General features: G+C 43.7%; 1 protein-coding gene across 2 annotated transcripts in view; it reads left to right on the plus strand.

The window, feature by feature from the left end:
- Nucleotides 1-1,546: 1,546 nt before the first annotated feature.
- Nucleotides 1,547-26,307, plus strand: part of TPD52L1 (TPD52 like 1) — a 244,437-nt gene continuing 219,676 nt past the window's right edge. For both annotated transcript variants that reach the window (XM_063917269.1, XM_063917271.1), the window contains exon 1: nucleotides 1,547-1,739. In XM_063917269.1, coding sequence (XP_063773339.1) covers nucleotides 1,718-1,739 — 22 coding nt within the window. In that variant the 5' untranslated portion in view covers nucleotides 1,547-1,717. The remainder of the gene's footprint in view (nucleotides 1,740-26,307) is intronic.

A 26,307-nucleotide genomic window follows, 5' to 3' on the forward strand; every position in this document is an offset into this window, starting at 1 on the left:
AAATCTTCAAGTATGTAGCTCAGATATTGGTGCCTACAATTTCCTGAAAAATCATCCAATTGTCGGGCCAACCAAAAAATCTTAGTGTGTACCCAACTTAGCTGTCCAGGTTTTAGTGATATCCGTTCTTGAGCACAGGTGACATAATTAGTGCCTCAGTTATTTTAATTTAACCATCTGTGCTGAAGCCTGGATATCACTAAAACCTGCACTGTTAGTGTGCCTTGAAGAACGAGGTTGGGAATGCCTGGTATAATGTGTGCAGCAATATGCTGCTATTGGCCCTTCTAATCAGTCTTAATGCTCTAGATGCAGCAACTTCTGGGGGTGATTCAGACCTGAACACTGGACTGCTAATGTTGCTGACCTGCGATCGGATAGTTGCCGCCCAAGGGGGAGTGGAAATTCACCCGTGCAAGTGTGTGATCGCATGCGGGCAGCTGCAAATCCGTTCGCACCTCACTGAGTGTGTGCAGTCTCTGCAGAGCCCAAGACTTAAGGTCTGTACACATTAGACGATGTCGCTCTGTGAGCGACGTCGTCTAATGTTTCCCCTCATGGTCGGCGGCCGACTGTACACACTGAGCGATATGACCGCTCATATCGCTCAGTGACGTCACGCCTCCGCCAGCCCTGCATGCAGGTTGTGGACGACAGTCCAGATCCTGCATGCATGCACTGGCGACAGCAACGATCGTTGCCGACCTGCGGGGCCGCGGATCGGTCGTCGCTGGCGGCTTACACACTTGCCGATAAAACGAGCGCCGTCGCTCTTTTTATCGGCAAGTGTGTATGAGCCTTTACTCCTACAGGGCGATCATAACAGGCTGATCAGGGCCGGAGCTGACGTCAGACACCCTCCCTTGGGAACGCCTGCGTTTTTCTGGACACTCCCAGTAAACGGTCAGTTACCACCCACGAACGGCCTCTTCCTGTCAATCACCTTGCAAACGCCTGTGCAAATGAAATTTTTGCACCATCCTGTCGCTGACCGGCGATGCCCGTCGTTATTGGCTGACGCATGTGCGCATTGCGGTGCATACACATGTGCAGTTCTGACCTGATTGCCCGCTGTGTGAAAAGGCACAGCAGCGATCAGGTCTGAATCAGGCCCTCTGATTCTAGTCTGCATGAAGAGTAATATTACGGCCATCTAGATTCACAATTGTACTTATATCACAGCCGGCTAGCTCTCCTGACCCCATTGCTGTAAAAAAAAAAAAAAAATCTAAAAAGATAATTAAAACATAAATACTGTATACTTTTACAGTGCTCTATTTCCATTCCATTTCTGGTTGTTTTCTAATCAACAATCATTTTACAGTATAAATTCTGGCATATGTGCCAGGAACATGTTGTGATCATTGGTTTTACAATATTATAATGCTTTTCTTGAAAACCTTTTGCCTCACTAGGCTGCTAATCTTGTAACTTGTTTTGTGATTGTTTTAATAGTCAAACACTGTGTCTGCCTCCAGCATCCCAATGGTTAATCCCCCAGGAGGGGAGGCACATGCTTATCACTCTTCTCAGGAGGTGTAGTGTAGTGATGTCAGGGGAGAGAGGTGGAGCAGTCGCAGGCAGGAGTAGGAGGGAGAGATCTGACAGTTTAGCAGTGGTATTGGGAGATTAGTGCTCAGTCAGTACTAAGACACCGTAATAAGTCTCCAGCCCTGGTTTCTATGAGCTCTCCTTAACAAACGACATACACACTAGCATGGAAAACAAGCGACAGCCAGGTTAGTTAGCGTCTGTATTTGTGTCTCTGATTTTCTTACAGCTGGCATGCCACACACGTGTGACAGCCTTAATGTGTGTCATCACATTGTCACTGCTGTACATGTGTGTGAAAAGCCTAGTGCCGCTTTCTTCCTTCACCGGTGCCACTAATACATTTCACTGTTTGTCACATTAAGTGTGTCAAATATCTGTAACTAATTTCTATGATAAACCTTCATATAGACTGCTGCCTTGTCCACCTGTATTCAGTCATATGAACTGCATTACACAGTGTGACAATTGTTCTAAAAACTTTGTAGCAATATGTGTGATTATTATATTAATACTCTGCGATTGTGCCTGGCTTACTATCTAATAGGATGCTGCAGTAAGGTTTCTATTGTTTGCATTTTATTACACTGCTCAATCTATCTATCTATCTATCTATCTATCTATCTATCTATCTATCTATCTATCTCTATTGAGTTATCTATCTCCAATTAATTTATTATATCAGGATGCTTTATCTATACATCTCATATTGATATCTCTATCTCATCTGTATATAAATTAACTCATACTGATCTAACATATTGAATTATCTAATAAATATCTATGAATCTCATATCTACCTATCCCATTGACTGATCTATTAGCTGTCACCTGCATCTATCTATCTATCTATCTATCTATCTATCTATCTATCTATCTATCTCCTGTTGATTGATCTACAGTATCTCATATGAATTTATCTCATATCAAGTTATATATCTTTTATGAATCCCATGTCTATGCATCTATTTGTATTTATTGTTCTCATAGGTATTTTATCTATTACATATTGATTAATCTACCTCATGTTGATCAAACAATCTATATTGATTTATCTATCCATGCATTTATCACACTGATGTATGTCTCATATCTATTATATATATATATATATATATATATATATATATTTCATGTCTTTCTATCTGAGATCTGTATTTATTTATATTTCTATCTCATATCTATTCTATATCTGTCTCAATTTGTCTATCTATCTAATTTTTAACTGGATTTTTTTTGTCATCTCTATCTAATACAGTTTCTTTAGGTTGGCTCAAGAATTATTTACATTTTTATTTGTTTTCTGCTTTATTTGGCTGTGGAAGAGTGTATCACAGTAGCTTTTTACTGTGTACTTGTTGCCACTGTTTTCAGTCATTTCAATAGCAGAGGTTTCACAATAATTTTTCAACAGTTTTCTAGTTTATTACACCTGTGATTTAACAAGTAATGGTTAATCTTATTTTTGGGGATTTTACTTTTTTATTAAAATATATATGTGAGTGGCAGTATTTATTATCTGAATTAACTCTAGTCCATGCTTTTTTAGGTCACAGAATTGCATAAATATGCAAAATAAAAGTCATGTGAGGCAATATCTTCAGTGTGCCAGTAGCTGCAGAACACAAATCCAAAGATTAATAATGCATTCCAAATTAGTGAAAATCACATGTATACACAGAGGGAATTCCTCCTCTGGTTTTCTCCATAATATCTATTAGAGATGTTTATGCATTAACTATAACTTTTATATAAAATATATAAAGCATGCATTTTATATCATTCTCCGTAATGGAAAATTCTAAAAATGACATTACCAGGTTTTGGACAGATTCGTCTGAGCTTCTGCTATGTAGAAAATGGGCAGGTTGGGGTGATTACATAAAGACCCATTCTGTTACTTGTATTGGGGAGCTGCTGTATAAAGCACTGCAGCACGCTATAGTGCAGTAGAATGCTGTACATTCAGTGCTCTTGAACTGAATTAAGCATTAATGGAGATATTGAATGCTTCAGGAATGTGATATGCAGAAAGGAGAAAACCACCTAGGTGGTCTATTTCTGGCGCTAGATGGAGAGGTTCACCCCAGCAGCTGAACAACAAGGGTTGGTCAGAGCCTAAACAGATAAATACAAGCAAAGATGTAGCGCTATTGGTCTATAATGAGAATGGTGGGTCATAAAAGCAACACAATTTATTATTTAAGAGCAGAAGTTGTTAAACATCATAGTGTACACTTATTTTAAAATATAAATAAAAACACTGGGTAGATGAAATAAGAGTGTCACTCCCACTTGTATATGGAGATCAAAAGCAGAAAGTTCAAACGACCTGTTCCATTTATAACAGTCCCAATGTTCCACAAAAGGGCAATGTAGACACAACCGTAAATGTATATTTACCACCAGTGTATTTCCAAGTTAATTAAGCGAAAACAGCGTCCGAAAATGGCAGTTCCTTTTTCGGTGGCATGGATCCAAAGTGAACTTTGGATCTGCTGCTGTGTCTCTACTCCTACCAACTAACCAATTGGATGATTAAGACCTGGACCAAGTCCCTGTTTGCCGTTTGTTCATTGAACTCCACCTTGTAAAGGATTTCCACTCCGTTCACGATCCATGCCACCGAAAAAGGAACTGCCATTTGCGGAAGCTGTTTTCGCTTAATTACCTTTGAAAAGACACTGGTGGTAAATATACATTTACGGTTGTGGTCTACATTGCCCTTTTGTGGAACGTTGGGACTGTTATAAATGGAACAGGTCGTTTGAACTTTCTGCTTTTGATCTCCATATACAAGTGGGAGTGATACTCTTATTTCATCTACCCAGTGTTTTTATTTATATTTTAAAATAAGTGTACACTATGATGTTTAACAACTTCTTCTCTTAAATAATAAATTGTGTTGCTTTTATGACCTACCATTCTCATAGACCAATAGCGCTACATTTTTGCTTGTATTTATCTGCTTCAGGAATGTGGTCTGCTGCCTGCAATGCAGTGGACTCCTGGCTTCAAGAGTTAGCAAGGGGCATGTTAGAAAATGTGGGGGAAGGAAGGGGGGGGGGGGTTACTGTCCAATACTGGAAAACCCCTGTAGAAACAGCAAAGAGGAAGAAGGGCAAGTGTTAAAATGCTGGCACTGCAAAATCTCTTTATATGTGTTACATTGTATTTCTGCTCCACAAGGGGGATACCAGACACCTAGAACCTTCTTTGCTTATCTGTCTAAATGTGAAATATTGTGCTGTCAGATCAGAATGTACAGTATCAGCTGCATAAGTTAGTAGAAAAACATCTAATACTTATGTCTGTTTTATAGTAGTAATGTGTAATATGGTTCCCGATTAAGTCACCCATATGTTTTATTATTATGCAAACTAGAACCAATAACCTAGAAATAATGACACGTACAACTGTATAGATTGGAAAATTGGAAGTCACAGCCAAATTTATTAAATTGGAATTAGAATTGTTAATCACCGGTGGCGAAAAAAGCAGTGGCAACTCGGCCATGGCTTAAAACTTTAGAATCTTTAAATAAATGGGGCGGAGTTTCCGCCCCTTGCGCAGTCCGTCCTGGGTAGAACCATCTCCCCTTAATTAGCACAGTGCTGGTCCCTCCTTAAGATGGTGACCTGGTCCTCCCCTGAGGTAGTGACCGACTCGCCTTTCTCAAAGGGGAAATGCTAGCCAAGCTCTGCTGCGCTAAATTGAGCCGCCGAATAGCACTGCTTTCCGCCCGCTGCGCCTCTCACTTGCTGGAATAATTATAGCTTATTATTCCAACGATAAAAAACTTTCAAAGTACATTGACAGAAAAACACAATTCACGAATTTAAATTGCTGGGTGGGTGGGTGGGATCACAAAATGGCAAGAGGAATATGAATCCTCTGCCAGCACTTAAATAAACTAATCTACCCCGCCTACCTAACTACTCCCCATTGGATAATACTTGATTGACATCTATTAATAACCTATTAGAAAATATCAACTCAAAACCAGATCTAACTAGCTTAGCTACCTAAACAACCAGGGAACCCGCCTACTTAACTACTCCCTATTGGATAATGTTTAATTGACATACATCAGCACCTATTAAAAATTATCAACACAAAAACCAGCTCTAACTAGCTTAGCTACATAACAAACAGGGTGCTTATATTCACTCTATCCTATACAGTCTCTCGTTCTTTTTAAGTCACCCATATGTTTTATTATTATGCAAACTAGAACCAATAACCTAGAAATAATGACACGTACAACTGTATAGATTGGAAAAATTGGAGGTCACAGCCAAATTTATTAAATTGGAATTAGAATTGTTAATCACCGGTGGCGAAAAAAGCAGTGGCAACTCGGCCATGGCTTAAAACTTTAGAATCTTTAAATAAATGGGGCGGAGTTTCCGCCCCTTGCGCAGTCCGTCCTGGGTAGAACCATCTCCCCTTAATTAGCACAGTGCTGGTCCCTCCTTAAGATGGTGACCTGGTCCTCCCCTGAGGTAGTGACCGACTCGCCTTTCTCAAAGGGGAAATGCTAGCCAAGCTCTGCTGCGCTAAATTGAGCCGCCAAATAGCACTGCTTTCCGCCACATTCGAAGACTCCAGACTTCGAAACCGCCACCAAACCAGCCTCCCTTCACAATTCGTTTAAACCTTTCAACAATGCTGTGACAAACAACTCCAAACCATCTTCAGATAAATGCACTCCATCTAATCTGTACAATTCTACCTTCTCGTAACGCAAATCTGGATGCTTAACCACTTTCCCTTTTAAACTAATAACAAATCTGGAGGTTGCGGCATTGAGCTTCCTTCTTACTTTATCTAACGCCACTCCCCCTTGGGTGCCCCTCCAAAATCTACGCGGTACCACTTCTGACCATACCACCTTAACCGCCGGCCAATGCTCAGCAATTATTTGAAAATCTTTCTTTATGCTGTTAATTAACTCTATACCCTTACAAGTACCTAAATCATTGCCTCCTAAGTGTATCAACAAGCAATCAGGGGCACCCCACTTCTTTTCGCCATCCCAAAGCACACTCAATAAATTGCTCCATCTCATTCCCCTTATACCTATCCACCTCACTTTAAAAGGGAACGACTACTGGCCCAATAGACATATGAATGCCCCACAATCCACACCCGGCTTGACAATGTCAAAAAACCTGCAGAAAAAAACAACAAAACAAATAATATTTTATTTAACTTATGATTCAACAAACCTTTAAAAACAGGGAGGGATAAAACTTAGTTATTTTGGCGACCCAGATGGAGGTGAACGACACCAAACCTCAAAAATTCTTGTGAGGGAAAAGGTGAAAAGAACTCCAATCCCCCTTTAACGGCGGGTAGCTTATGGCCCTGGGTTTCCGAAATAACAAACTCGCAGGATGCCTCTACTAATGCAACTTATCCCCTCTAACATAGCGCTTGTAAGCATCTGACTTCCACCGTCCCAACCTCTTAATCTCTTCCTTGGAAGAGCCTGCCACTGCTGCGCAAGTCGCTGCTCCTATCCTGAAAGAATGCGTCCCGTAATGCTCTAATGGAAGGCCCAATGCAATTAAACATTTGTTAAAAATACTTGTGAATTGAAATTTAGTTAAAGGACTCCGATCCCTATGTACCAACCACTGATCCCCCCCTTTTGGACGAATTCGCCCGAAGGCTTCAGCTAATCTTACTGGGCAGATGCTCGGCTCCAAATGCGTAGGCACAGAAATCCATTTACCCCTTCCTAACTGATCCGTTTTGGACCGGTGTATCTTAATAAGCAGCTTATCACTCCTACTACTACATTACTCAACAATATACCCGTATCAACTGAACCCTTGTTTTTTGCAACTAGTTCACCTACTCTTAATGCTCCAAAAAAGGCCACTGCAAATGCCAAACTAAAAAGGTTAACCTCGAACTCTCCTATCGCAATACCCGAAACGGCCCTAATTAGATCTCTCAAAAGCTCGATGTCAATTGGCCTACGCTCATCTCCTATATTTGCCTGCTCTTTAGACCACCCCTTCATTGCCTTTGATAACATAAAAAATGTAGTTGGGTCGATCAACCCTTCTAAACGAGAAAAATACGAGATTCCTGCTAAAGCACCCGACATAGCCGCTCTAGAACGACCCTTTTCATGCCCTAACCATACAAACGCTAACATAACATCCTGTACACTCTTACCACCACCTTCCGAATTCATGTACGCCTGCCACTCACTCCATGCTGCAGAATACGATCTCAACGTCCCAGGTGCCAATGCCTTCAATGCTAACGCTTTCATACCGGATTGATGATCTGCCATACAAATTCAGGACATGACAAACTCTCTAATCTAGCCGCTGGAGCTAATGCTCTAAATCTATCCCATTGAAAACGAGACAAAGCATCCGCTATCTCGTTCCTCACCCCAGGCACATGCCTAGCACTTAACTCTATATTCTTCTGCATACATCTAAGAGTTAAATGCCTTAACAACTTCAACGCATGATAACATGAAGACTTTTGGTTGTTTATCGCTTGAACTACCCCTAGATTGTCGCACCAAAACAAAACCCTTTGATTACCTAGCTTATAGCCCCAGATCTCCACCGCGACAATGATTGGAAAAAGCTCAAGTAGAAGCATGCTATTAGTAAGCCCTTTCCTACGCCATTCCTCAGGCCAAGCTTCCGCACACCATTCACCTTCAAAATATGCACCGAAGCCTAGGGACCCTGATGCATCCGTGAAAAATTGCAAATCTATGTTGCTTACTTCTTCCTGCAGCCAAATACAAACTCCATTAAAATCTCTTAAAAATTCTAACCAAACCTTACAATCTTCCTTCAATTCCGATGAAATGCGTATAAAATGGTGCGATTTCTTAACCCCTGCAGTGGCTCTTTCTAGCCTACGACTAAAAATCCTTCCCATCGGAATGACCCTACAAGAAAAATTTAATAACCCCAGAAGTGATTGTACCTGTTTCAGAGTCATCTTTTTTGCAGAAATAAAATTCTCCAATAAACTCCTTAAACCATTCACTTTTTCTGCTGGCAACCTACAAAGGCCTGCTTCAGTATCAATCTCTATACCTAGATAAGATAAACAGGTCACAGGCCCCTCTGTTTTTTCCTTAGCTACCGGTACACCCATTACTGAAAAAAGAGCTTGAACCGAAAACAGCAATTCATTACATGCCGAGCTACTCGCAGGGCCTGCCAACAAAAAATCATCCAAATAATGAGTGATTCCTGTCTGACCTGTGCCGGCCTTCACACACCACTGTAAAAATGAACTAAAACATTCAAAGTAAGAACACGAAATTGAACAGCCCATTGGCAAACACCTGTCCACATAAAATTGGCCCTCAAGCTTGAAACCCATGTATTTAAATGAATCCGGATGTAGCGGCAACAATCTAAAAGCCGATTCTATATCCACTTTTGCTAACATAGCTCCTACACCAAAACCTTGAACCATATCAACGGCTTCTTCAAAAGACTGATACTTAACGCTACACAAAGAAGGGTCCAGAGCCTCGTTTATTGAGCCCCCCTCCGGATAGGAAAGGTGCTGAATTATCCGAAATTTACCCGGCTCCTTCTTTGGAACTACCTCCAATGGTGAAACACAAAATTCCGCTAAAGGCGGACTTTTAAAAGGTCCACACATACGGCCCAAACCAACTTCCGCAGCAATTTTGGCTCTTACTATTTCTGGATAATCTCTAGCTGATTTAAGATTCCTCCTGGCTAAAACTAACACTGGCCTAACTATTGGCAATTTAAAACCGAACTTAAAACCTTGCAATAAAAATGCCGCCTCCTCCCTGAGAGGATAGCGGTCCAACCAACGCTCTAAAACTACCACATCTACTGGGGACTCCGCTTTACCTATTAGCGGCCCTCTGCTCCCCTCTCCCCCCTGATTGAGTTGCGGACCTGCTGCAATCCTTTGCTGCGTGACCTCCCCCACACAGCATGCAGATATGTCTATATCTACATGCTGTTCCCCTACTGCATTGCGCGTTATTGAACGCGTAACATTTTCCTCTTCCTCCTGTGTTAAAGCCTGGTCTAAACTGAAAGGGCTGTTTACGACCCATCGACTCCGTAAAAGACCTATTACTATGAGTTACCTCCAACCAAACTTCTACATCTTTGAAACCTAAACTTAGCAATTTCTGACCGTCTTGCTTCTTCCTAAATAATTCGTCGTACTGACGCCAAACATTATGCCTAGCCGTCAGAAACATATTATGAATAAGATGTAGATATTTAATCACGTTAAGAAACTCCGATGGACGAGATTCTATATAACAAGCCGCAAAAATGTACATCCCCGTAAGCCAATTGGGATAACTCCTCTTTGCCTCTTCCGCCACCGCCCCCCCGGCCTTTGCTGTATCTAGAGCCTTTTTAGCTTCGTGTGTAATCGCGAACATATCTACGAAGCGCCCTTTCTTTATACGTTCCCTCACCTTAGACCTTACTCCCCTCAATAATGCCGTATTTGCACAATGCACACTATCGCCTGAGGCATCTGGAGCTGAACTGCCCCCTAAACTGCGCCCTCCCTTTGAAACCTTACGCTTTCCCCTAAGATGCTGAACGAATGTCCGCATAAATTTACGCGGATTCTCCAGCGAGCTAGACGTATCTGATGATTCGTCAGAATGCGAAGATTTTGCGCTAAGCTGGATTTCTGTAATTATCTTACCCGTTCCTGATGTAGAAGGACCTTCGCCTGCATCTCCTGTTAGCTCTTGTCCCACGTTGTGCGACGCGCCCGCCGCAGCTTGACTTGCTGATTGCTGATCTTGCGAAATCCCAACGACTGCTGGTGAATCTAACGGAACTGTGTTAGCTGCTGACACCTGCGGACTCATTAAAACAGTGTTACTTCCCGCTTGCCCCACCCCGTCTAATCCATCGGCTGCTACCGACGGTACCCGCGCTTTAGTTTGCACGCTTGGCCGACTTTCAGACTGCCTTGGTGATGGGGGTCTAGCTGGTGGAGGAACTTGGGGCAGAGGCGGCAGCCCTACCTGATGAACGCTCATAAATTGATTAGGCGCGGGATGCAACCAATGCCCATATTGAGGGCCTGCCTGCGAGGGGCTTGAAAACTAGAGATGAGCGGATTCGGTTTTACTCGGTTTTACTCGGTTCTCAAAACGACATCTTATTGGCTCATGGATGTCACGTGTTTTGGATAGCCGATAAGATTCGGTTTTGAGAACCGAGTAAAACCGAGTAAAACCGAATCCGCTCATCTCTATTGAAAACTGCATAAAATGCGGAAAAGCCAACGGCTGATATATATGACTTAACTGCTGGTTATATTGAGGGTTAATTAAATGCTGCTGCCTTGTTAAAGGCAGCTGAGCAGCATTTTGCTGGGCCCCCTGACTGAAGTACGGGGACCATGACCCATGCTGGGGTTGAAAATTGCCACTTGTTTGAAAATTTACTTGATGTGAAAAAGGAGGAGGGGGGGGGGGATTGCAAACAATTCCCTTGTCCTATCTAAACCTACTACTGCAGGTCCTGGGGAACTCCCTATACCCCCTGCTGCCCCCCCCCCCCCCCCCACATTCATTATATTACTACCCTCACCCCTTATGGGAAAGGCTAACATGCTGCCTCTCCCTTGGGGCTCTAATGGCTGTCTGCCTGTCCCTACAAATGCGTTCCCCTCCCCAGCTCCTAAAGCTGTGGGAGAGGGGCTAACGGCCGCCGGGGCTGCTACCATGGAAACGGGGGCGGGGCTTACAGCAGCGGGTGCCGATGCACCGGACCCGCTGCTTAACACTGAGGATGGCCGGCGGGGTGTGCTCGCAGGGCTGGCTGTCGCTACCGACAGCCAGGCCCGCAGCACTGAAGGAGACGGAGCAGGAGGCGGGTGACTCGTCACCGCTACCTCCGTCCTGCCCGTGCTGGGAGCCGCGCGAGTGCTGCGTGACTGGCTCCCCTCACTGCAAAACGTCGCGCTCCTCTCACCGCTGGAGAGGCAGCGGCGGCAGAAAGAGGTCTGGATACCTCAACCAAGCGGCGGGGAGGGGGCGCACTGCGGCGGGGGCGAGGCATATTAATGTCTTTATGAACCCAGCACAGCAGAAAAAACCTAATAAAACCTATCTTCCAAATTCACCTCACAAATTTTCCTTTCGCTAAATATACTATCAAATATATATATATGAAACACAGAATTACCTATGAATAAACTAACACAATTGTAAATACAGTTATGAAGGAAATAAAACTTTCCTATAACCCCTTAAACCGTTTAATGAAAACCTTGTGGAGTGATACTGAATACCTTACCAGCCCCAGGGATCACAAAATGGCAAGAGGAATATGAATCCTCTGCCAGCACTTAAACTAATCTACCCCGCCTACCTAACTACTCCCCATTGGATAATACTTGATTGACATCTATTAATAACCTATTAGAAAATATCAACACAAAACCAGATCTAACTAGCTTAGCTACCTAAACAACCAGGGAACCCGCCTACTTAACTACTCCCTATTGGATAATGTTTAATTTACATACATCAGCACCTATTAAAAATTATCAACACAAAAACCAGCTCTAACTAGCTTAGCTACATAACAAACAGGGTGCTTATATTCACTCTATCCTATACAGTCTCTCGTTCTTTTTTTTCATTGTTCTCAACTTGTATTTTATACTAACTGTGATGCAACAAAATCCATTAGATTGCCTTATTTACAAGATTTTAGTTATATAAATGTGTTAAATATAATGGTGCATTTTGAAAAGTTCTTTTTTTTTTTTAAACTCTAGAAAACTTTTAATTTAATTATATATGTCCACCAAATGTTATGCAGGGCTTTAAACAGGAGTTTCCGAGTTATGGAGTATCACTAGCACTAATGAAGTAATTGCTGTCTACTTAGATCTATTTTTATTTAACTTAGCTCAAGCCACAATTGTAAAACTGTGAAAGGGTGTTGCTACTTTATGCAGATATATAAATCTCTAGGTCAAAGCGAAACATAGCCAAAGCCCATGTGCTCCACGTCCTTTTCCCTATCATCTATATAGATGAAGGCTGATTTTAAAATGAGTTCATCTCGCTTGTGCAATGCATGCACGCATGGTACATGATGTGCACACCTGCTGCTATCATTGGTCATCTACTGGGGGCATCTATGTCCAGTCATCGGCCAAGTGATGATGCTTCGCTGGTTACTGGACAGAGACGGAGTGGCATCTTAAAATGATGGGCCATGGGGGAGGAAAAGATGTTAGGTAAGGAGAAGAAAACCAGGGGGTGGAGTGGGGGATGGAGAGAAAGAGGCTGAGGGGGCAGGAGAGCAAAAGGCTGGGGGGAGAGCAAAGAAGGAAGCTGAGGGCACAGGAGAAAAGAAGTCAAAGGTCATAGGCGTGCGCACGGGGGGTGCCTGGTGCGCACAGGCACCCCCTAATGTTAGGCACCCCTCACACGCCACGCCTGCTGCAGCAGCACAGTGGTGATCGCCGCGGCCCACCACCGAGCCCAGCTTGCTACTCATTCCCTTCTCCGCTGCGGCCGCCGCCAGGGCAGGACAATATAGAAAGAATATAGGAAGAACAGAGACTGCAGCTGGTGCGTGTTGCGAGCCGGGAGGATGTTTTGACATGACGTCAGTCCTCCCTGTGCGGCCGCCGGCCAGTAGAGTATACTGAATGGAAGCGCGCGGCTCAGCTTCTTAGTTCTTACTGTATATTAACATATGTTTCTATGTTAATATACAGTAAGAACTAAGAAGCTGAGCCGCGCGCTTCCATTCAGTATACTCTTCTGTCCGGCGGCCGCACAGGGAGGACTGACGTCATGTCAAAACATAATCCTGGCTCGCAACACACACCAGCTGCAGTCTCTCTTCTTCCGGCCATGGTCTCCTCCCGCACCGCGCTCTCAGGACTCTAGAGGACACATTCAGCAGAGACTAACTGAGAAAGTAAGTCACTGCTCACAGTGCTGCAGGGGAAAGAGAGGGGACAAGGCCAGCCAGGGGTAATAAAATCTGTATATACTTCCAGTACATCCATGAAGGGACTTTAGTTACCCCCCAAAAAATGAGATCTGTGGGTGCACTCAAGAAAAGAAAAGAATGGTTACATGTGTATATTCTATACCGTGTGGCATTATGTGAATTTGGCTCATACCGTGTTGCGTAATGTACATTTGGCTCAGTCATACCGTGTGGTGTAATGTGAATCTGGCTCATACCGTGTGGTGTAATGTTAATTTGGATCATACTGTGTGGCGTAATGTGAATTTGGCTGTTCGGCTCATGTCGTGTGGCGTAATGTGAATTTGGCTCATACTGTGTGGCGTAATGTGAATTTGGCTCATACTGTGTGGCGTAATGTGAATTTGGCTGTTCGGCTCATATCGTGTGGCGTAATGTGAATTTGGCTCATACTGTGTGGCGTAATGTGAATTTGGCTCATACTGTGTGGCGTAATGCGAATTTGGCTCATACCGTGTAATGTGATTTTGGCTCATACCACATGGCGTAATGTGAATTTCTGCTCATATCGTGTGGCGTAATGTTAATTTGGATCATACTGTGTGGCGTAATGTGAATTTGGCTCATACTGTGTGGCGTAATGTGAATTTGGCTGTTCGGCTCATATCGTGTGGCGTAATGTGAATTTGGCTCATACTGTGTGGCGTAATGTGAATTTGGCTCATACTGTGTGGCGTAATGTGAATTTGGCTGTTTGGCTCATATCGTGTGGCATAATGTGATTTTGGCTCATACCATGTGGCGTAATGTGAATTTCTGCTAATATCGTGTGGTGTAATGTTAATTTGGATCATACTGTGTGGCGTAATGTGAATTTGGCTGTTCGGCTCATGTCGTGTGGCGTAATGTGAATTTGGCTCATACTGTGTGGCGTAATGTGAATTTGGCTCATACTGTGTGGCGTAATGTGAATTTGGCTGTTCGGCTCATATCGTGTGGCGTAATGTGAATTTGGCTCATACTGTGTGGCGTAATGTGAATTTGGCTCATACTGTGTGGCGTAATGCGAATTTGGCTCATACCGTGTAATGTAATGTGATTTTGGCTCATACCACGTGGTGTAATGTGAATTTCTGCTCATATCGTGTGGCGTAATGTTAATTTGGATCATACTGTGTGGCGTAATGTGAATTTGGCTCATACTGTGTGGCGTAATGTGAATTTGGCTGTTCGGCTCATATCGTGTGGCGTAATGTGAATTTGGCTCATACTGTGTGGCGTAATGTGAATTTGGCTCATACTGTGTGGCGTATTGTGAATTTGGCTGTTCGGCTCATATCGTGTGGCGTAATGTGAATTTGGCTCATACTGTCTGGAGTAATGTGAATTTGGCTCATACTGTGTGGCGTAATGTGAATTTGGCTCATACCGCGTGGCGTAATGTGAATTTTGGCTCATACTGTATAGCGTAATGTGAATAAGGCACACTACTGTCAGTAGTTTGTGATCATGGGGACATGTGTGACAAATGCTGGTGTCCTGCAGGCGAGGGGTCTGATGGCACATGTGTATATTTTAAACTCTACTTGTGTTATATTAAAACCTCAAACCTTTGGCCCCCTAAATCTCCTGTACTTTTCAGAATGGCCCACTCAAAATTAGGGTGTAGGTTTAAGGGGTGGGGTGTGTGTGTGGGGAGGGGGTTGAGTCTATTATTCCCTCGTGGAAAGGAACAGAATGTGACATCAGCTGAGGGTGGAATTTCTCTTCTGCCATTACAGCATGTTAATGTTTTTTCAAATCTCCCTTTGTGGTACAGCATTTTGTTTTATTTATGCTGCATTGTACCTTTGCGGGCTTGCTTTGCTTGCCACACTTCGGGCCCTGTGTCTCGCTTTGCTCGCAATAGGTTACTATTCCAAATAGTTGGTGACATTGACTCAGTGCATTATGGTAAAGGTCCTCTCCACGAAGGGAATCTAGATGCTACCGTGGGGATGGGAAGGGGGTAGAGGGGAATGCTTATGCACCTAGGCCCACCACGCTCTAGTTCTGCCACTTGGTCAGGGATTGGTTGGGGAAGGGTAAGCAGCGATAAGGTGCAGCCTCAGCTAGGACTCAGGGTTATGCTGTAGCAGACAGTCAGTACCAGCCAGTGGTCACACCATTGTGTTTCATTTTATTTCTCCGGGATGTATTATATCTACTTTATTATTAGGAACTAGGGAGAAATTAGATTAAGCCATGTGATATTACTGAGAGAATGTAAAATAGTGCTAGACATGTCCCTGGGCGGTGCTAGACACGCTTATAGGGGGTTCTAGACATGCCCAAAAGGTGGTACAAGACACGCCCCTCCTGTGGTGCACCCCCTATTAAAATTAGCTGCGCACGCCTATGTCAAAGGTGCAGAAGATAAAATGTCTGAGGGGCAGGGACAGGAAAAGGGAGACACAGGAGGGTATAAAGAGAAAGAAAGAACCCAGGAAGCAGAGTGCCATAGTCAGTGGTGTATACCAGTGGAGTGCCTAATAGTTCAGCTCTGAGTGCTGGGATATTACAGGTTGAGTATCCCATATCCAAATATCCGAAATACGGAATATTCCGAAATACAGACTTTTTTGAGCGAGAGTGAGACAGTGAAACTTTTGTTTTTTTAATGCTCAATGTACACAAACTTTGTTTAATACACAGTTATTAAAAATATTGTATTGAATGACCTTCAGACTGTGTATATAAGGTGTATATGAAACATAAATGCATTGTGTGAATGTAGACACAATTTGTTTAATGCACAAAGTTATAAAAAATATTGTATTAAATGACCTTCAGGCTGTGTGTATAAGGTGTATATGTAACATAAATGCATTCTGTGCTTAGACTTGGGTCCCATCACCATGATATCTCATTATGGTATGCAATTATTCCAAAATACGGAAAAATCCGATATCCAAAATACCTCTGGTCCCAAGCATTTTGGATAAGGGATACTCAACCTGTATATGCATCCCTAATGCTTGTGGTATAAAAATGAGATACAGTATATCTTTTTCATGTGATGCAAAGACATGTAACAAGGATGATTCCCCACTAGAAGCAATGCATACAGTAGTTATTTCAATGAAGTAAAGTAATAGGCTAAAGTGTGGAAAGTTACATTTAATATTTTCATGTAATTTAGTAATGGATGTGAGGCACAAAACATCTGAAAGAATGAATAGAAGGTCATGTAATGTCAGAAGGATATGTGACCGTATACTAACAGGTATTCGTATCAGTCATAGGAAGTATTTATTTATTTCCACATCATAGGTAGAGATGCCCCTCATCATTGATAGTAACCATCAATAGTTTCCCACCAATGGTTGATGACAGGGATCTAATCTCTCTTTGCCATCAATGGCAGACAGTCTGGCAATGTTTTTTCCCCCTTTTTAGATTAGCTCCGTCCCCAATGTGACCAATAGAGCTCCACCCCCTCCCCTATTGGGTCTTCATCGGTTGAGTCTTGTCTCCACTGATAGCCGTTAATGGCCATCCCTAATCATAGGTGAATGATTAGACCTCACATTGAGTACTGTGTATCGTTCTGAAAACCTTATCCTCACAAAAGACATTATTAAAATAGAATAATAGAAATTCAGGTAAATGGCTACATAACAAAACTTATCAGAGAAGACTTGAAGAGCGGAACATTTACAGCTTAGAAAAGAGGTGATTAGAAGTACTGTATATCAAAACTATTAATGGCTTTCAGGCAGCATTAAAAAAATAAGAGACTTTCTAAAAGGATATAAGGGGACACATTTTGAAATTGAAGGAAGACTAAAAGATAATATAGGGATTAACTTTTTAACTGAATGGGGATGAACCCATGTAATAATCTCTAACAAGTTATACGAATTTTATAGATGAAACAGGCAATTATGGACAAGGCAGATGAAGTGATCTGCAAACACAGATGTATTTCAGATGACAGGAATTAGGGGTGCCAGGAGATTTTATAAAGTGAAAAATGAGGAATATTTATTTACACAGTCTCTGTACACATTTTGTTGATGTCACATTACATAAAGCATTGGATTTTATATAATATCTGCACTTCAGACTATTGCTTTCCAAATCCCTTTTAGGACCAAGGGCCTAATTCAGACCTGATCACAGCAGCAAAATCTTTCTCTAATAGGCAAAGCCATGTGCACTGCAGGTGGGGCAGATATAACATGTACAGAGAGAGTTAGATTTGGGTGGGTTATTTTGTTTCTGTGCAGGGTAAATACTGGCTGCTTTATTTTTACACTGCAATGTAGATTTCAGTTTGAACACACCCCTCCCAAATCTGTCTCTCACTGCACATGTTATATCTCCCCCCCCCCCTCTCCCCCCGCAGTTCACATGGTTTTGCCCATTAGTGACAAATTTTGCTGTTGCGATCAGGTCTGAATTAGGCCCCAGGTATGTTCTTTGTTAACAAAAGGACATGGCAGTCTCTGTTCCTGCATAGACTACAGAGGACTCCATAAGATCACTGCTAAGAACCAGTATCCTCCCTTGCCTTTGATTCCAGAGCTTTTCAACCAACTAGTGCAAAGCATACTGTACAACTTAATTCATATCAGAGAAGGGTACGAGTGGAAGATGACATTCAGCTTGCCCACTGGTTGTGAGCAGCACAGCGAGCATGTTCAGAAAGTGTTACAAAATCTCTGAGATCATAGATAGTTTGCCAAAATCCCCAAGGTGATTATGAGATTTCTTCTCAAAGTTTTACCAACGATGCTTAAAAAGTCCAAACAATACAGCCATTGATTCCTCCCATGAATCTGAAGCCTCTTCAAAGATTCATAGGGGCGGATTGCTTGTTACAGCCACCGTGAACTTTCCCGGGAGGCCGACTGTACAATGGGGCCTATTGACACGTGTCTCTGCCCCCAGCAGCGAGTCCCTTTTTTTTTTTTCTACCGGGTACAAGCAGCCAGCCAGTGCCTGTAGTGGCCCACAGCCTAAAGGAGTCCTCTGTGTTTCTAAAATGCAAGAAGAGGCTATTCTGTTGGAGCTTCAGGGCAGAGGGGGCGGTGTCTGTCTGTGCAGCCTGACAGATATTGGGATCAGATCTCATCTTTCTGTATTGGTTTGGACCTCCGCCCAGTGTCTCAGAGCCCTGCGCACTGCTGTGTGTGAACGGTGCTCAAATCATCTGCAAAACTGCAGCTGTTCAGCCTCTCACTGGTACGTCCTTGACTTTGCACTGCCCTCCCTCCAAGGAGGAAGGACTTTGGATATCAGAGTGGGTTGAGGCTGACTTAGGTTCGGACTAGAGGGGGCGGGACCAGGTTTCGGGATAGGGGTGGAAGTGAAAGTGGGGACATGAGCTGAGAGGGGTAAGTGGTGAAAGTGGGTACTTGAGCTGGGAAAAGTGGGTACACGAGTTGGGAAAGGCAGGCGGGACAGGAGCAGGGAGGGGCCGGTGATGAAAGTGGGGACATGAGCTAGAAAGGTAGGCCTCAAATTGATCTGCTATTTCAAATTGAGGTCCAATTGTAGTTAATTGTAAAAAGATAATACTATATTATAAAATGATTACTAGTCAACATAAATATTATGGAAAATTAACATGTTGCAACACAATGTGCAACATGTATAATTGTCAGTAAAAATGCTGTCAGTAAATTTTAATAATGTGGTCAGTAGAAATATTTTTTAAGGATTGGCAGACTGTCCCAAGGTAGATAATCTGTTCTATATAATAGGGACTGCTCGTGCTCCAGAATAGAACAGTTTTTAGTGGGCACCATTTTTTTTTTAATTTGCCCTGGTTTCACCCTCTAATTGTTATTGTTTTATTTTATTTTTTGTAGATGTATAGATAGCCTCCATTAGTTAACTTAAGGGCCCTACACACTAATAGATTTTAATAAACAATATGAACATTCTCGTTCATTAATGAACGAGAACGCGTTCATATGGTATAGTGTGTAGGAACCAACGATGAACAATGCGCGGCCCCGCACTCATCCATCGTTGGTGCCCAGTTGCTTATGCATGCAGGCCAATATGGACGAGATTGTTCATATTGGCATGCACTGCTATGGAGACGGGTGATGGGTCACTGTCCCCCCCCCGCCCCCACCGCCGGGTCGCCCGTCGGCTGTATCCACCGTCGGGCAGCTCGGCGGCGGATCGCCAAATTTGTAGGGGCCTTTAAACTTTAATAAAGCCATTTTTAAATGGTATATCACCCAAACTTGTAAATACCCGGTGACATATTTTAAAATAAAAGAAATAAGTGAAAAAGTAAGAAAAATGTGGGGTTTAAAATTGTTCACTGACTTTGTGTCCTTATATTTTATCCTAATGTTTATTTATTATATCAGCCATTAGCTGTTATCATGGTGTACTATTGTTATTTTTTATTTTTTTTAGGGTCTATTTGTTGTAAATAATGTGGAAAAATGTTACATATACCCAAACAGTTGACAACTGCTTCCTTTACCTGAATGCAGAGGATTGTATTTAAATTGGTATCCTGTTATGTTATCTTCCATATATAAACATTCTATTCTCCAGGTATAGTGATGTACCAATTCTGCCTATTTTGGTTTTGGCTCCGCCTACAGTTGATTTGGGGTTGCTCACGTGCAGACACTTCCAGAAATTTTTCCAGCGCTACTTTTAGTCCCCAGTCCGACCCTGCATGATAGGATTCACCAACTACAGATCTGATACTGAGTCACACGTAATCCAAATGCATTGCTGAATTGCTCATAGTTGTGTAATTATTTGCTACTCCGCATGTGCAAAAAGTTCTGAAAAGTTGTACAATGCACGAGTTACACAGAGTAATGGCGCTGCTGCAGTAGGTATCAGAAAGATGACGTAAAAGTCATAGGCATTCCTGGGCAGTGACTGGGAGGTGGATAGTAGTGCATGCAAAAATGGGCCGTTTAATGGACATATTATTGTAGTGTTGCGGAAATGTCAATGTAGCGGCTGCATTCCAAGCCACAAGCATAAGAGGCTATGGTTGGATGGAGAAAATACACATGCCATAGGGCTGGTACAATATTTGATGATGCGCCCAATGGGGTCATTCCGACCAGTTCGCTCACTGCGTTTTAACGCAGCTGAGCGAATGGGTCACTGCTGCTCATACACTGGAGCCGTCGTGTGCCTGCGCATGCTGGACGGCTGAAGGCCGTAGCAGGATAGCGATCGCCTCTGCCTGATTGACAGGGAGAGGCGATCAATGGGCGGGAGGGGGCGAAACGGCGGCATTTAGCCGCCGTTTCATAGGCGAGGTACGGCCAACGCAGGCATGGCCGGACCGAATGGGGGGCGGGCCCAGTAGCTGCGTGATGTCATACGCAACCGCTGCGGGCCAGGGAGCGAGGAGTAGCTCCCGGCTAGCACGCTAAAGCTGCGCTGGCTGGGAGTTACTCCTGAAGTGCAAAGACATCGCCGCTGTGCGATGCCTTTGCACTTGTGCGAGGGGGGCCGGACTGACATGCGGGGCGAACTAGCCCCGTGCTGGGCGTCCCCCCGCATGTCAGGAAAGATGATCGTAGCTGTGCAAAATTTTGCACAGCTACGATCAACTCGGAATGACCCCCAATGTATGTAATAATCAGTATTACAATGTGTACTGGTGCTAAAGAGTGCATCTCAATTCTTACACATTCGGCTGTATGGATGTACACAAGGGAAGTAGTTTGTCTGTCATTGAGAGACACAGCTATTAAAAGTATTGCCCTTTAACTATTGGGCAAAAACATGATTGATGTCCTGATCAACTTGTGCAAGGAAAAAGAGTTTCCAATGCCCAGAATTTGGCAATTTATGGCACTACCAATTCCCACCAGGCCATGGCCCCATGTACTGTATGAATGGACCTCATTGTAGGTCTAAGGGGGGGTACTCACGGAGCGTCAGATTGCTTATATTTTAAGCAGTGATCTCTCCGTGTGTACCCCTCACAGCGATAGCGATGCGCAGCCCCGCGCATCGCTATCGCTGCTGCTAGATTGCCCTGCATGCAGGCCAATCTAGCGGGTCGCTCACTTCACCCGCTGGGTGAAGTGAGCGGCCCCTCTGTCTCCCCCCGCACGCTCAGCACACATCGCGCTGTGCTGAGCGGCGGGAGAGATGTGTGCTGAGCGGTTCGCTCAGCACACATCTCTCTCACATCGGCCAGTGAGTACTGGCCTTAAGAAAAAAAAAGGATATGACTGGGATACACTGGGGAGGGCGCTGGTGTAATAATCAAAGTACAATAGAGAAGTGTATGCACAAAGTATATATAGTAAAGATATGCAAAACATTCCTTTTACTGAGGATGCTGGTACTCCATGTTGGTCTCTTGTCCTTTTCTCATTTCCTTTTTTTGGCAGTGACTTCAGCAGAATGCATGAAAAGATATATAAAATAACAATGTGTAGTATTGTCATAAAAATACAAAGGGGGTATTCAATTACCTCCGACAATTTCAGAACTATCGAATTCACCCCCCCCTGCATATTCAGTTGCCAGCTGTTTTCGCCCATTTTTACAGCATTTTTGCCAATGCCTTTTCTCTTTCTTTCTTTTTTTTTGAGTGAAAAAGCATTGGCGCAGGTTTTTACTGGCGCAGGTGCTCCTGCTGAATATTTCACCTAGGCGAAAAAACGGCCCTGCTACTGAATAAGACAAATCCCCATTCTCCCTAAAAAATAGCGAAGTGCAGTTTTTTTCGCCTAGGCGAAAAAAACAGCCCTAATTTATACCCCCCTAGTCTTTAAGTGCATCTATTTTTATTCTATGGTGATTCTCAAAGGATGGAAGTAGCATACTGAACTCACAATAAAAGCATCTTGCGATAAACACATAAAGGTATCTTTCTCCTTCCCAATAGTGTACAACCTCCACCCAAGGAAATTTATTTTGCAAAGAGGAATGCGTACCCGGACTCACTTCAAACACATCAAAAACAGGTATTTAAAGGTATCTTTACATGTACAGTAGATAGTTTCAATATAAGCATACCACATTCATGCTAAATAAAACAAGTGAACTCCTATCTGGGTTTCTTTACAAATGGAAGTGGTTTATAGTTTCTCCCAGGTTTGTTCCATAGTATCCGTGCAAGAATAAAAAGGAAAAAAGGCCGGTTTAATCCAATGTATAGTCCAAGGTTTATTTTACTAAACATTATCCCATGCAAGGGATATGGCAAAAACAACAATATAAAAATAGTCATATAAAAAGAAGTCCCATAGGAAAAATGAGGCAAAACAAAAACACTTCTAAAAATTGGAACCCAGGCCAAAAGAATAAAATTGAATAATAAAATACATCAGATTTTTGTATGGCAAAAGGTAAAAGCTTTACAGTGCCTCAGATGTGTGTCAACCAGTTTCGGCTCAATGGGAGCCTTTGTGAAAACGTGGGCACTATGAAAAGGCTCAGTATTTAACTGAGTCATGGTACACACACTCCTCTTTGTGAAATAAATGTATTGGATTGAGGTTGTACACCATTAGGAAGGAGAAAGATACCTTTATGTGTTTATCACAAGATGCTTTTATTGTGAGTTTGGTACGCCACTTCAACTTGTTGAGAATAACCATAAAAAGAAATAGATGCACTTAAAGACTTTGTATTTTTATGACAATACTGCACATTGTTATTTTATATTTCTCTGACGTCCTAGTGGATGCTGGGTACTCCGTAAGGACCATGGGGTATAGACGGGCACTCTTAAAAGAAAGATTAGGTACTATATCTGGTGTGCACTGGCTCCTCCCTCTATGCCCCTCCTCCAGACCTCAGTTAGTATCTGTGCCCGGCCAGAGCTGGATGCACCCTAGGGGCTCTCCTGAGCTTCCTAGAAAAGAAAGTATTTGTTAGGTTTTTTATTTTCAGTGAGATCTGCTGGCAACAGACTCACTGCTACGTGGGACTGAGGGGAGAGAAGCGAACCTACCTGCTTGCAGCTAGCTTGGGCTTCTAAGGCTACTGGACACCATTAGCTCCAGAGGGATCGAACACAGGCCCAGTCCTCGGTCGTCCGGTCCCGGAGCCGCGCTGCCGTCCCCCTTGCAGAGCCAGAAGAACGAAGAGAAGTTGAAAATCGGCGGCTGAAGACTCCGGTCTTCATTAAGGTAGCGCACAGCACTGCAGCTGTGCGCCATTGCTCCCTTAGCACACCACACACTCCGGTCACTGATGGGTGCAGGGCGCTGGGGGGGGGGGCGCCCTGGGCAGCAATTAGATTACCTTACTTGGCGAAAAGCACATAATAGTCTGATAAACTGTATATGTGCATTAACCCCCGCCATTACAGTTCATAAAAGGACAGAAGCCCGCCGCTGAGGGGGCCGAGCCTTCTTCCTCGGCACACCGGCGCCATTTTCTCTTCACAGCTCAGCTGGAAGGAAGCTCCCCAGGCTCTCCCCTGCAGTATCCTGGTACACAAAGGGTAAAAAAGAGAGGGGGGGCACATAAATTTAGGCGCAAAACTGTGTATATAAGCTGCTATAGGGGAAAAATCACTCAGTATAGTGTACATCCCTGTATTATATAGCGTTGTGGTGTGTGCTGGCATACTCTCTCTCTGTCTCTCCAAAGGGCCTGGTGGGGGAACTGTCTTCAAATAGAACATCCCCTGTGTGTGTGGTGTGTCGGTACGCGTGTGTCGACATGTCTGAGGTAAAAGGCTCCTCTAAGGAGGTGATAGAGCGGATAAGTGTGTGGGAGGGTGTCTCCGTCAACAACGCCGACACCTGTTTGGATATGTGTAAGTGCTGAGGTAAAATTATTGCACAAAAGGTTAGGGAACAGAAAGGAAATCTACCCTGGTCTGTCCCTATGTCACAGAGTCCTTCAGAGTCTCTCTATGTTCACTATCCAAAATAACAAAGTATCGACACGGAGTTTAACTCCACTGTCGACTACGATAATGCAAAGTTACAGCCAAGAGGGCTAAAAGATATTCAATATATGATTATTGGAATAAAAGATGATTTGCATATCACTGATGACTTATCTGTCCCTGACACGAGAGTACACATGTTAAGGGGAAGAATGCTGAGGTAAATTTCCCTCCTCTCATGAGGAAAAAGAGCGGGAATCTCCAGACAAGAGACGGCAGCTTCCCACAAGAGAATTCTCAGGCTGTATCCTATCCCCACTAGGGCCAGGATGGGTTGAGAATCTTCCCCTTGGGTGTCCTGTTTGCACTAGCTATTCTCAGGGATCCTGCAGATAGTGTGCATATTCTAGTATACTACCCAGACCGGCGATTGTGTCGGCATGGGTTTATAGCGCTGTGGCAGCGTGGACAGGTACCTTATCAGCAGAGATTGAGACCCTAGAATGCATATAAATATTTTAAGATGCTGTCTTAAGTGATAGATATATAATTATAAAGCATGCCCAAAGGGACATGAGTATACTGGGTCCTAGAGACAAAAGCTATGTCGATTTCTGCTTGACGTGTCCTGTAGAATATACATTGGACAGATGATGCCGACTTAAGAGGCATATGGAAGGCTGAGGATTGTGTGGAGAAAGGTTCTCGGGCCTGGTCTCCACAGCTATAGCTGGTAATTCTGATATTTTGCCTTATATTCCTGCACAGCCTAGGAAAGCACGACATTATTAAATGCAGCTTTTCGAATAAAGAAACAAGAAAGTCTGAGGTGCGTCCTTTCTGGTCAGAGCCGGGGGCAGAGGAAAGAAGCTGTACAACACAGCTAGTCCCCAGGAACAGAAGTCCTCCCCGGCCTCTACAAAAATCCACCGCATGTCGCTGGGGCTCCACAGGCGGAGCTAGGCCCGGTGGGGACACGCCTTCGTAAGTTCAGCCACAAGTGGGTTCACTCCCTGTTAGATCCCTGGGCAATAGAAATTGTATCGCAGGGATACAGGCTGGATTGTGAGAAGATGCCCCCTCACCGAGGACCCGGCGGGCTTCCCCCCAAGAGAGGGAGCCAGTGTTAACTGCAATTCGTAAATTGTATCTTCAACAGGTGGTGGTCAAGGGTCCCCTCCTTCAACAAGAGGGTGTTATTATTTGGCCATGTTATAATCCCGAAACCAGACGGTTCGGTTAGACCCATATTGAATTAAAATCCCTGAACATATACCTGAAAAGGTTCAGGTTCAAGATGGAATCGCTAAGAGCGGTCATTGCAAGCCTGAAATGAATCGGGACATAAGGGATGCATACCTTCGTGTCCCCATTTATCCACCTCATCAGGCGTACCTCAGAATTGCGGTACGGGATTGTCATTACCAATTTCACCAAGGTAATGGCGGATATGATGGTGCTCCTGCGGAAGCAAGGTGTCACTATTATCACATACTTAGATGATCTCCTCATAAAAGCGAGATCAAGAGAGCAGTTGCTGGACAGCGTATCACCTTCTCTGGAAGTGAAACGGCAACACGACTGGATTCTATATATTCCGAAGTCGCAGTTGGTTCCTACAGCTCATCTGCCTCGCCTAGGCATGATCATAGACACAGACCAGAAGAGGGTTTATCTCCCGATAGAGAGAGCTCAGGAGCTCATGACACTGGTCAGGAATCCATTGAAAACCGAAACAGGTGTCAGTGCATCACTGCACTCGAGTCCTGGGAAGGATGATGGCATCATACGAGGCCATCCCCTTCGGCTGGTTCCATGCAAGGACCATGGAACTTACTGGACAAGTGGTCCGGATCACATCTTCAGATGCATCGGTTAATCACCCTATCCCCCAGGGCCAGGGTGTCTCTCCTGTGGTGGCTGCGGAGT

This window comes from Pseudophryne corroboree, chromosome 4 (genome assembly GCF_028390025.1).
Source record: "Pseudophryne corroboree isolate aPseCor3 chromosome 4, aPseCor3.hap2, whole genome shotgun sequence".
Lineage (NCBI taxonomy): Eukaryota > Metazoa > Chordata > Amphibia > Anura > Myobatrachidae > Pseudophryne > Pseudophryne corroboree.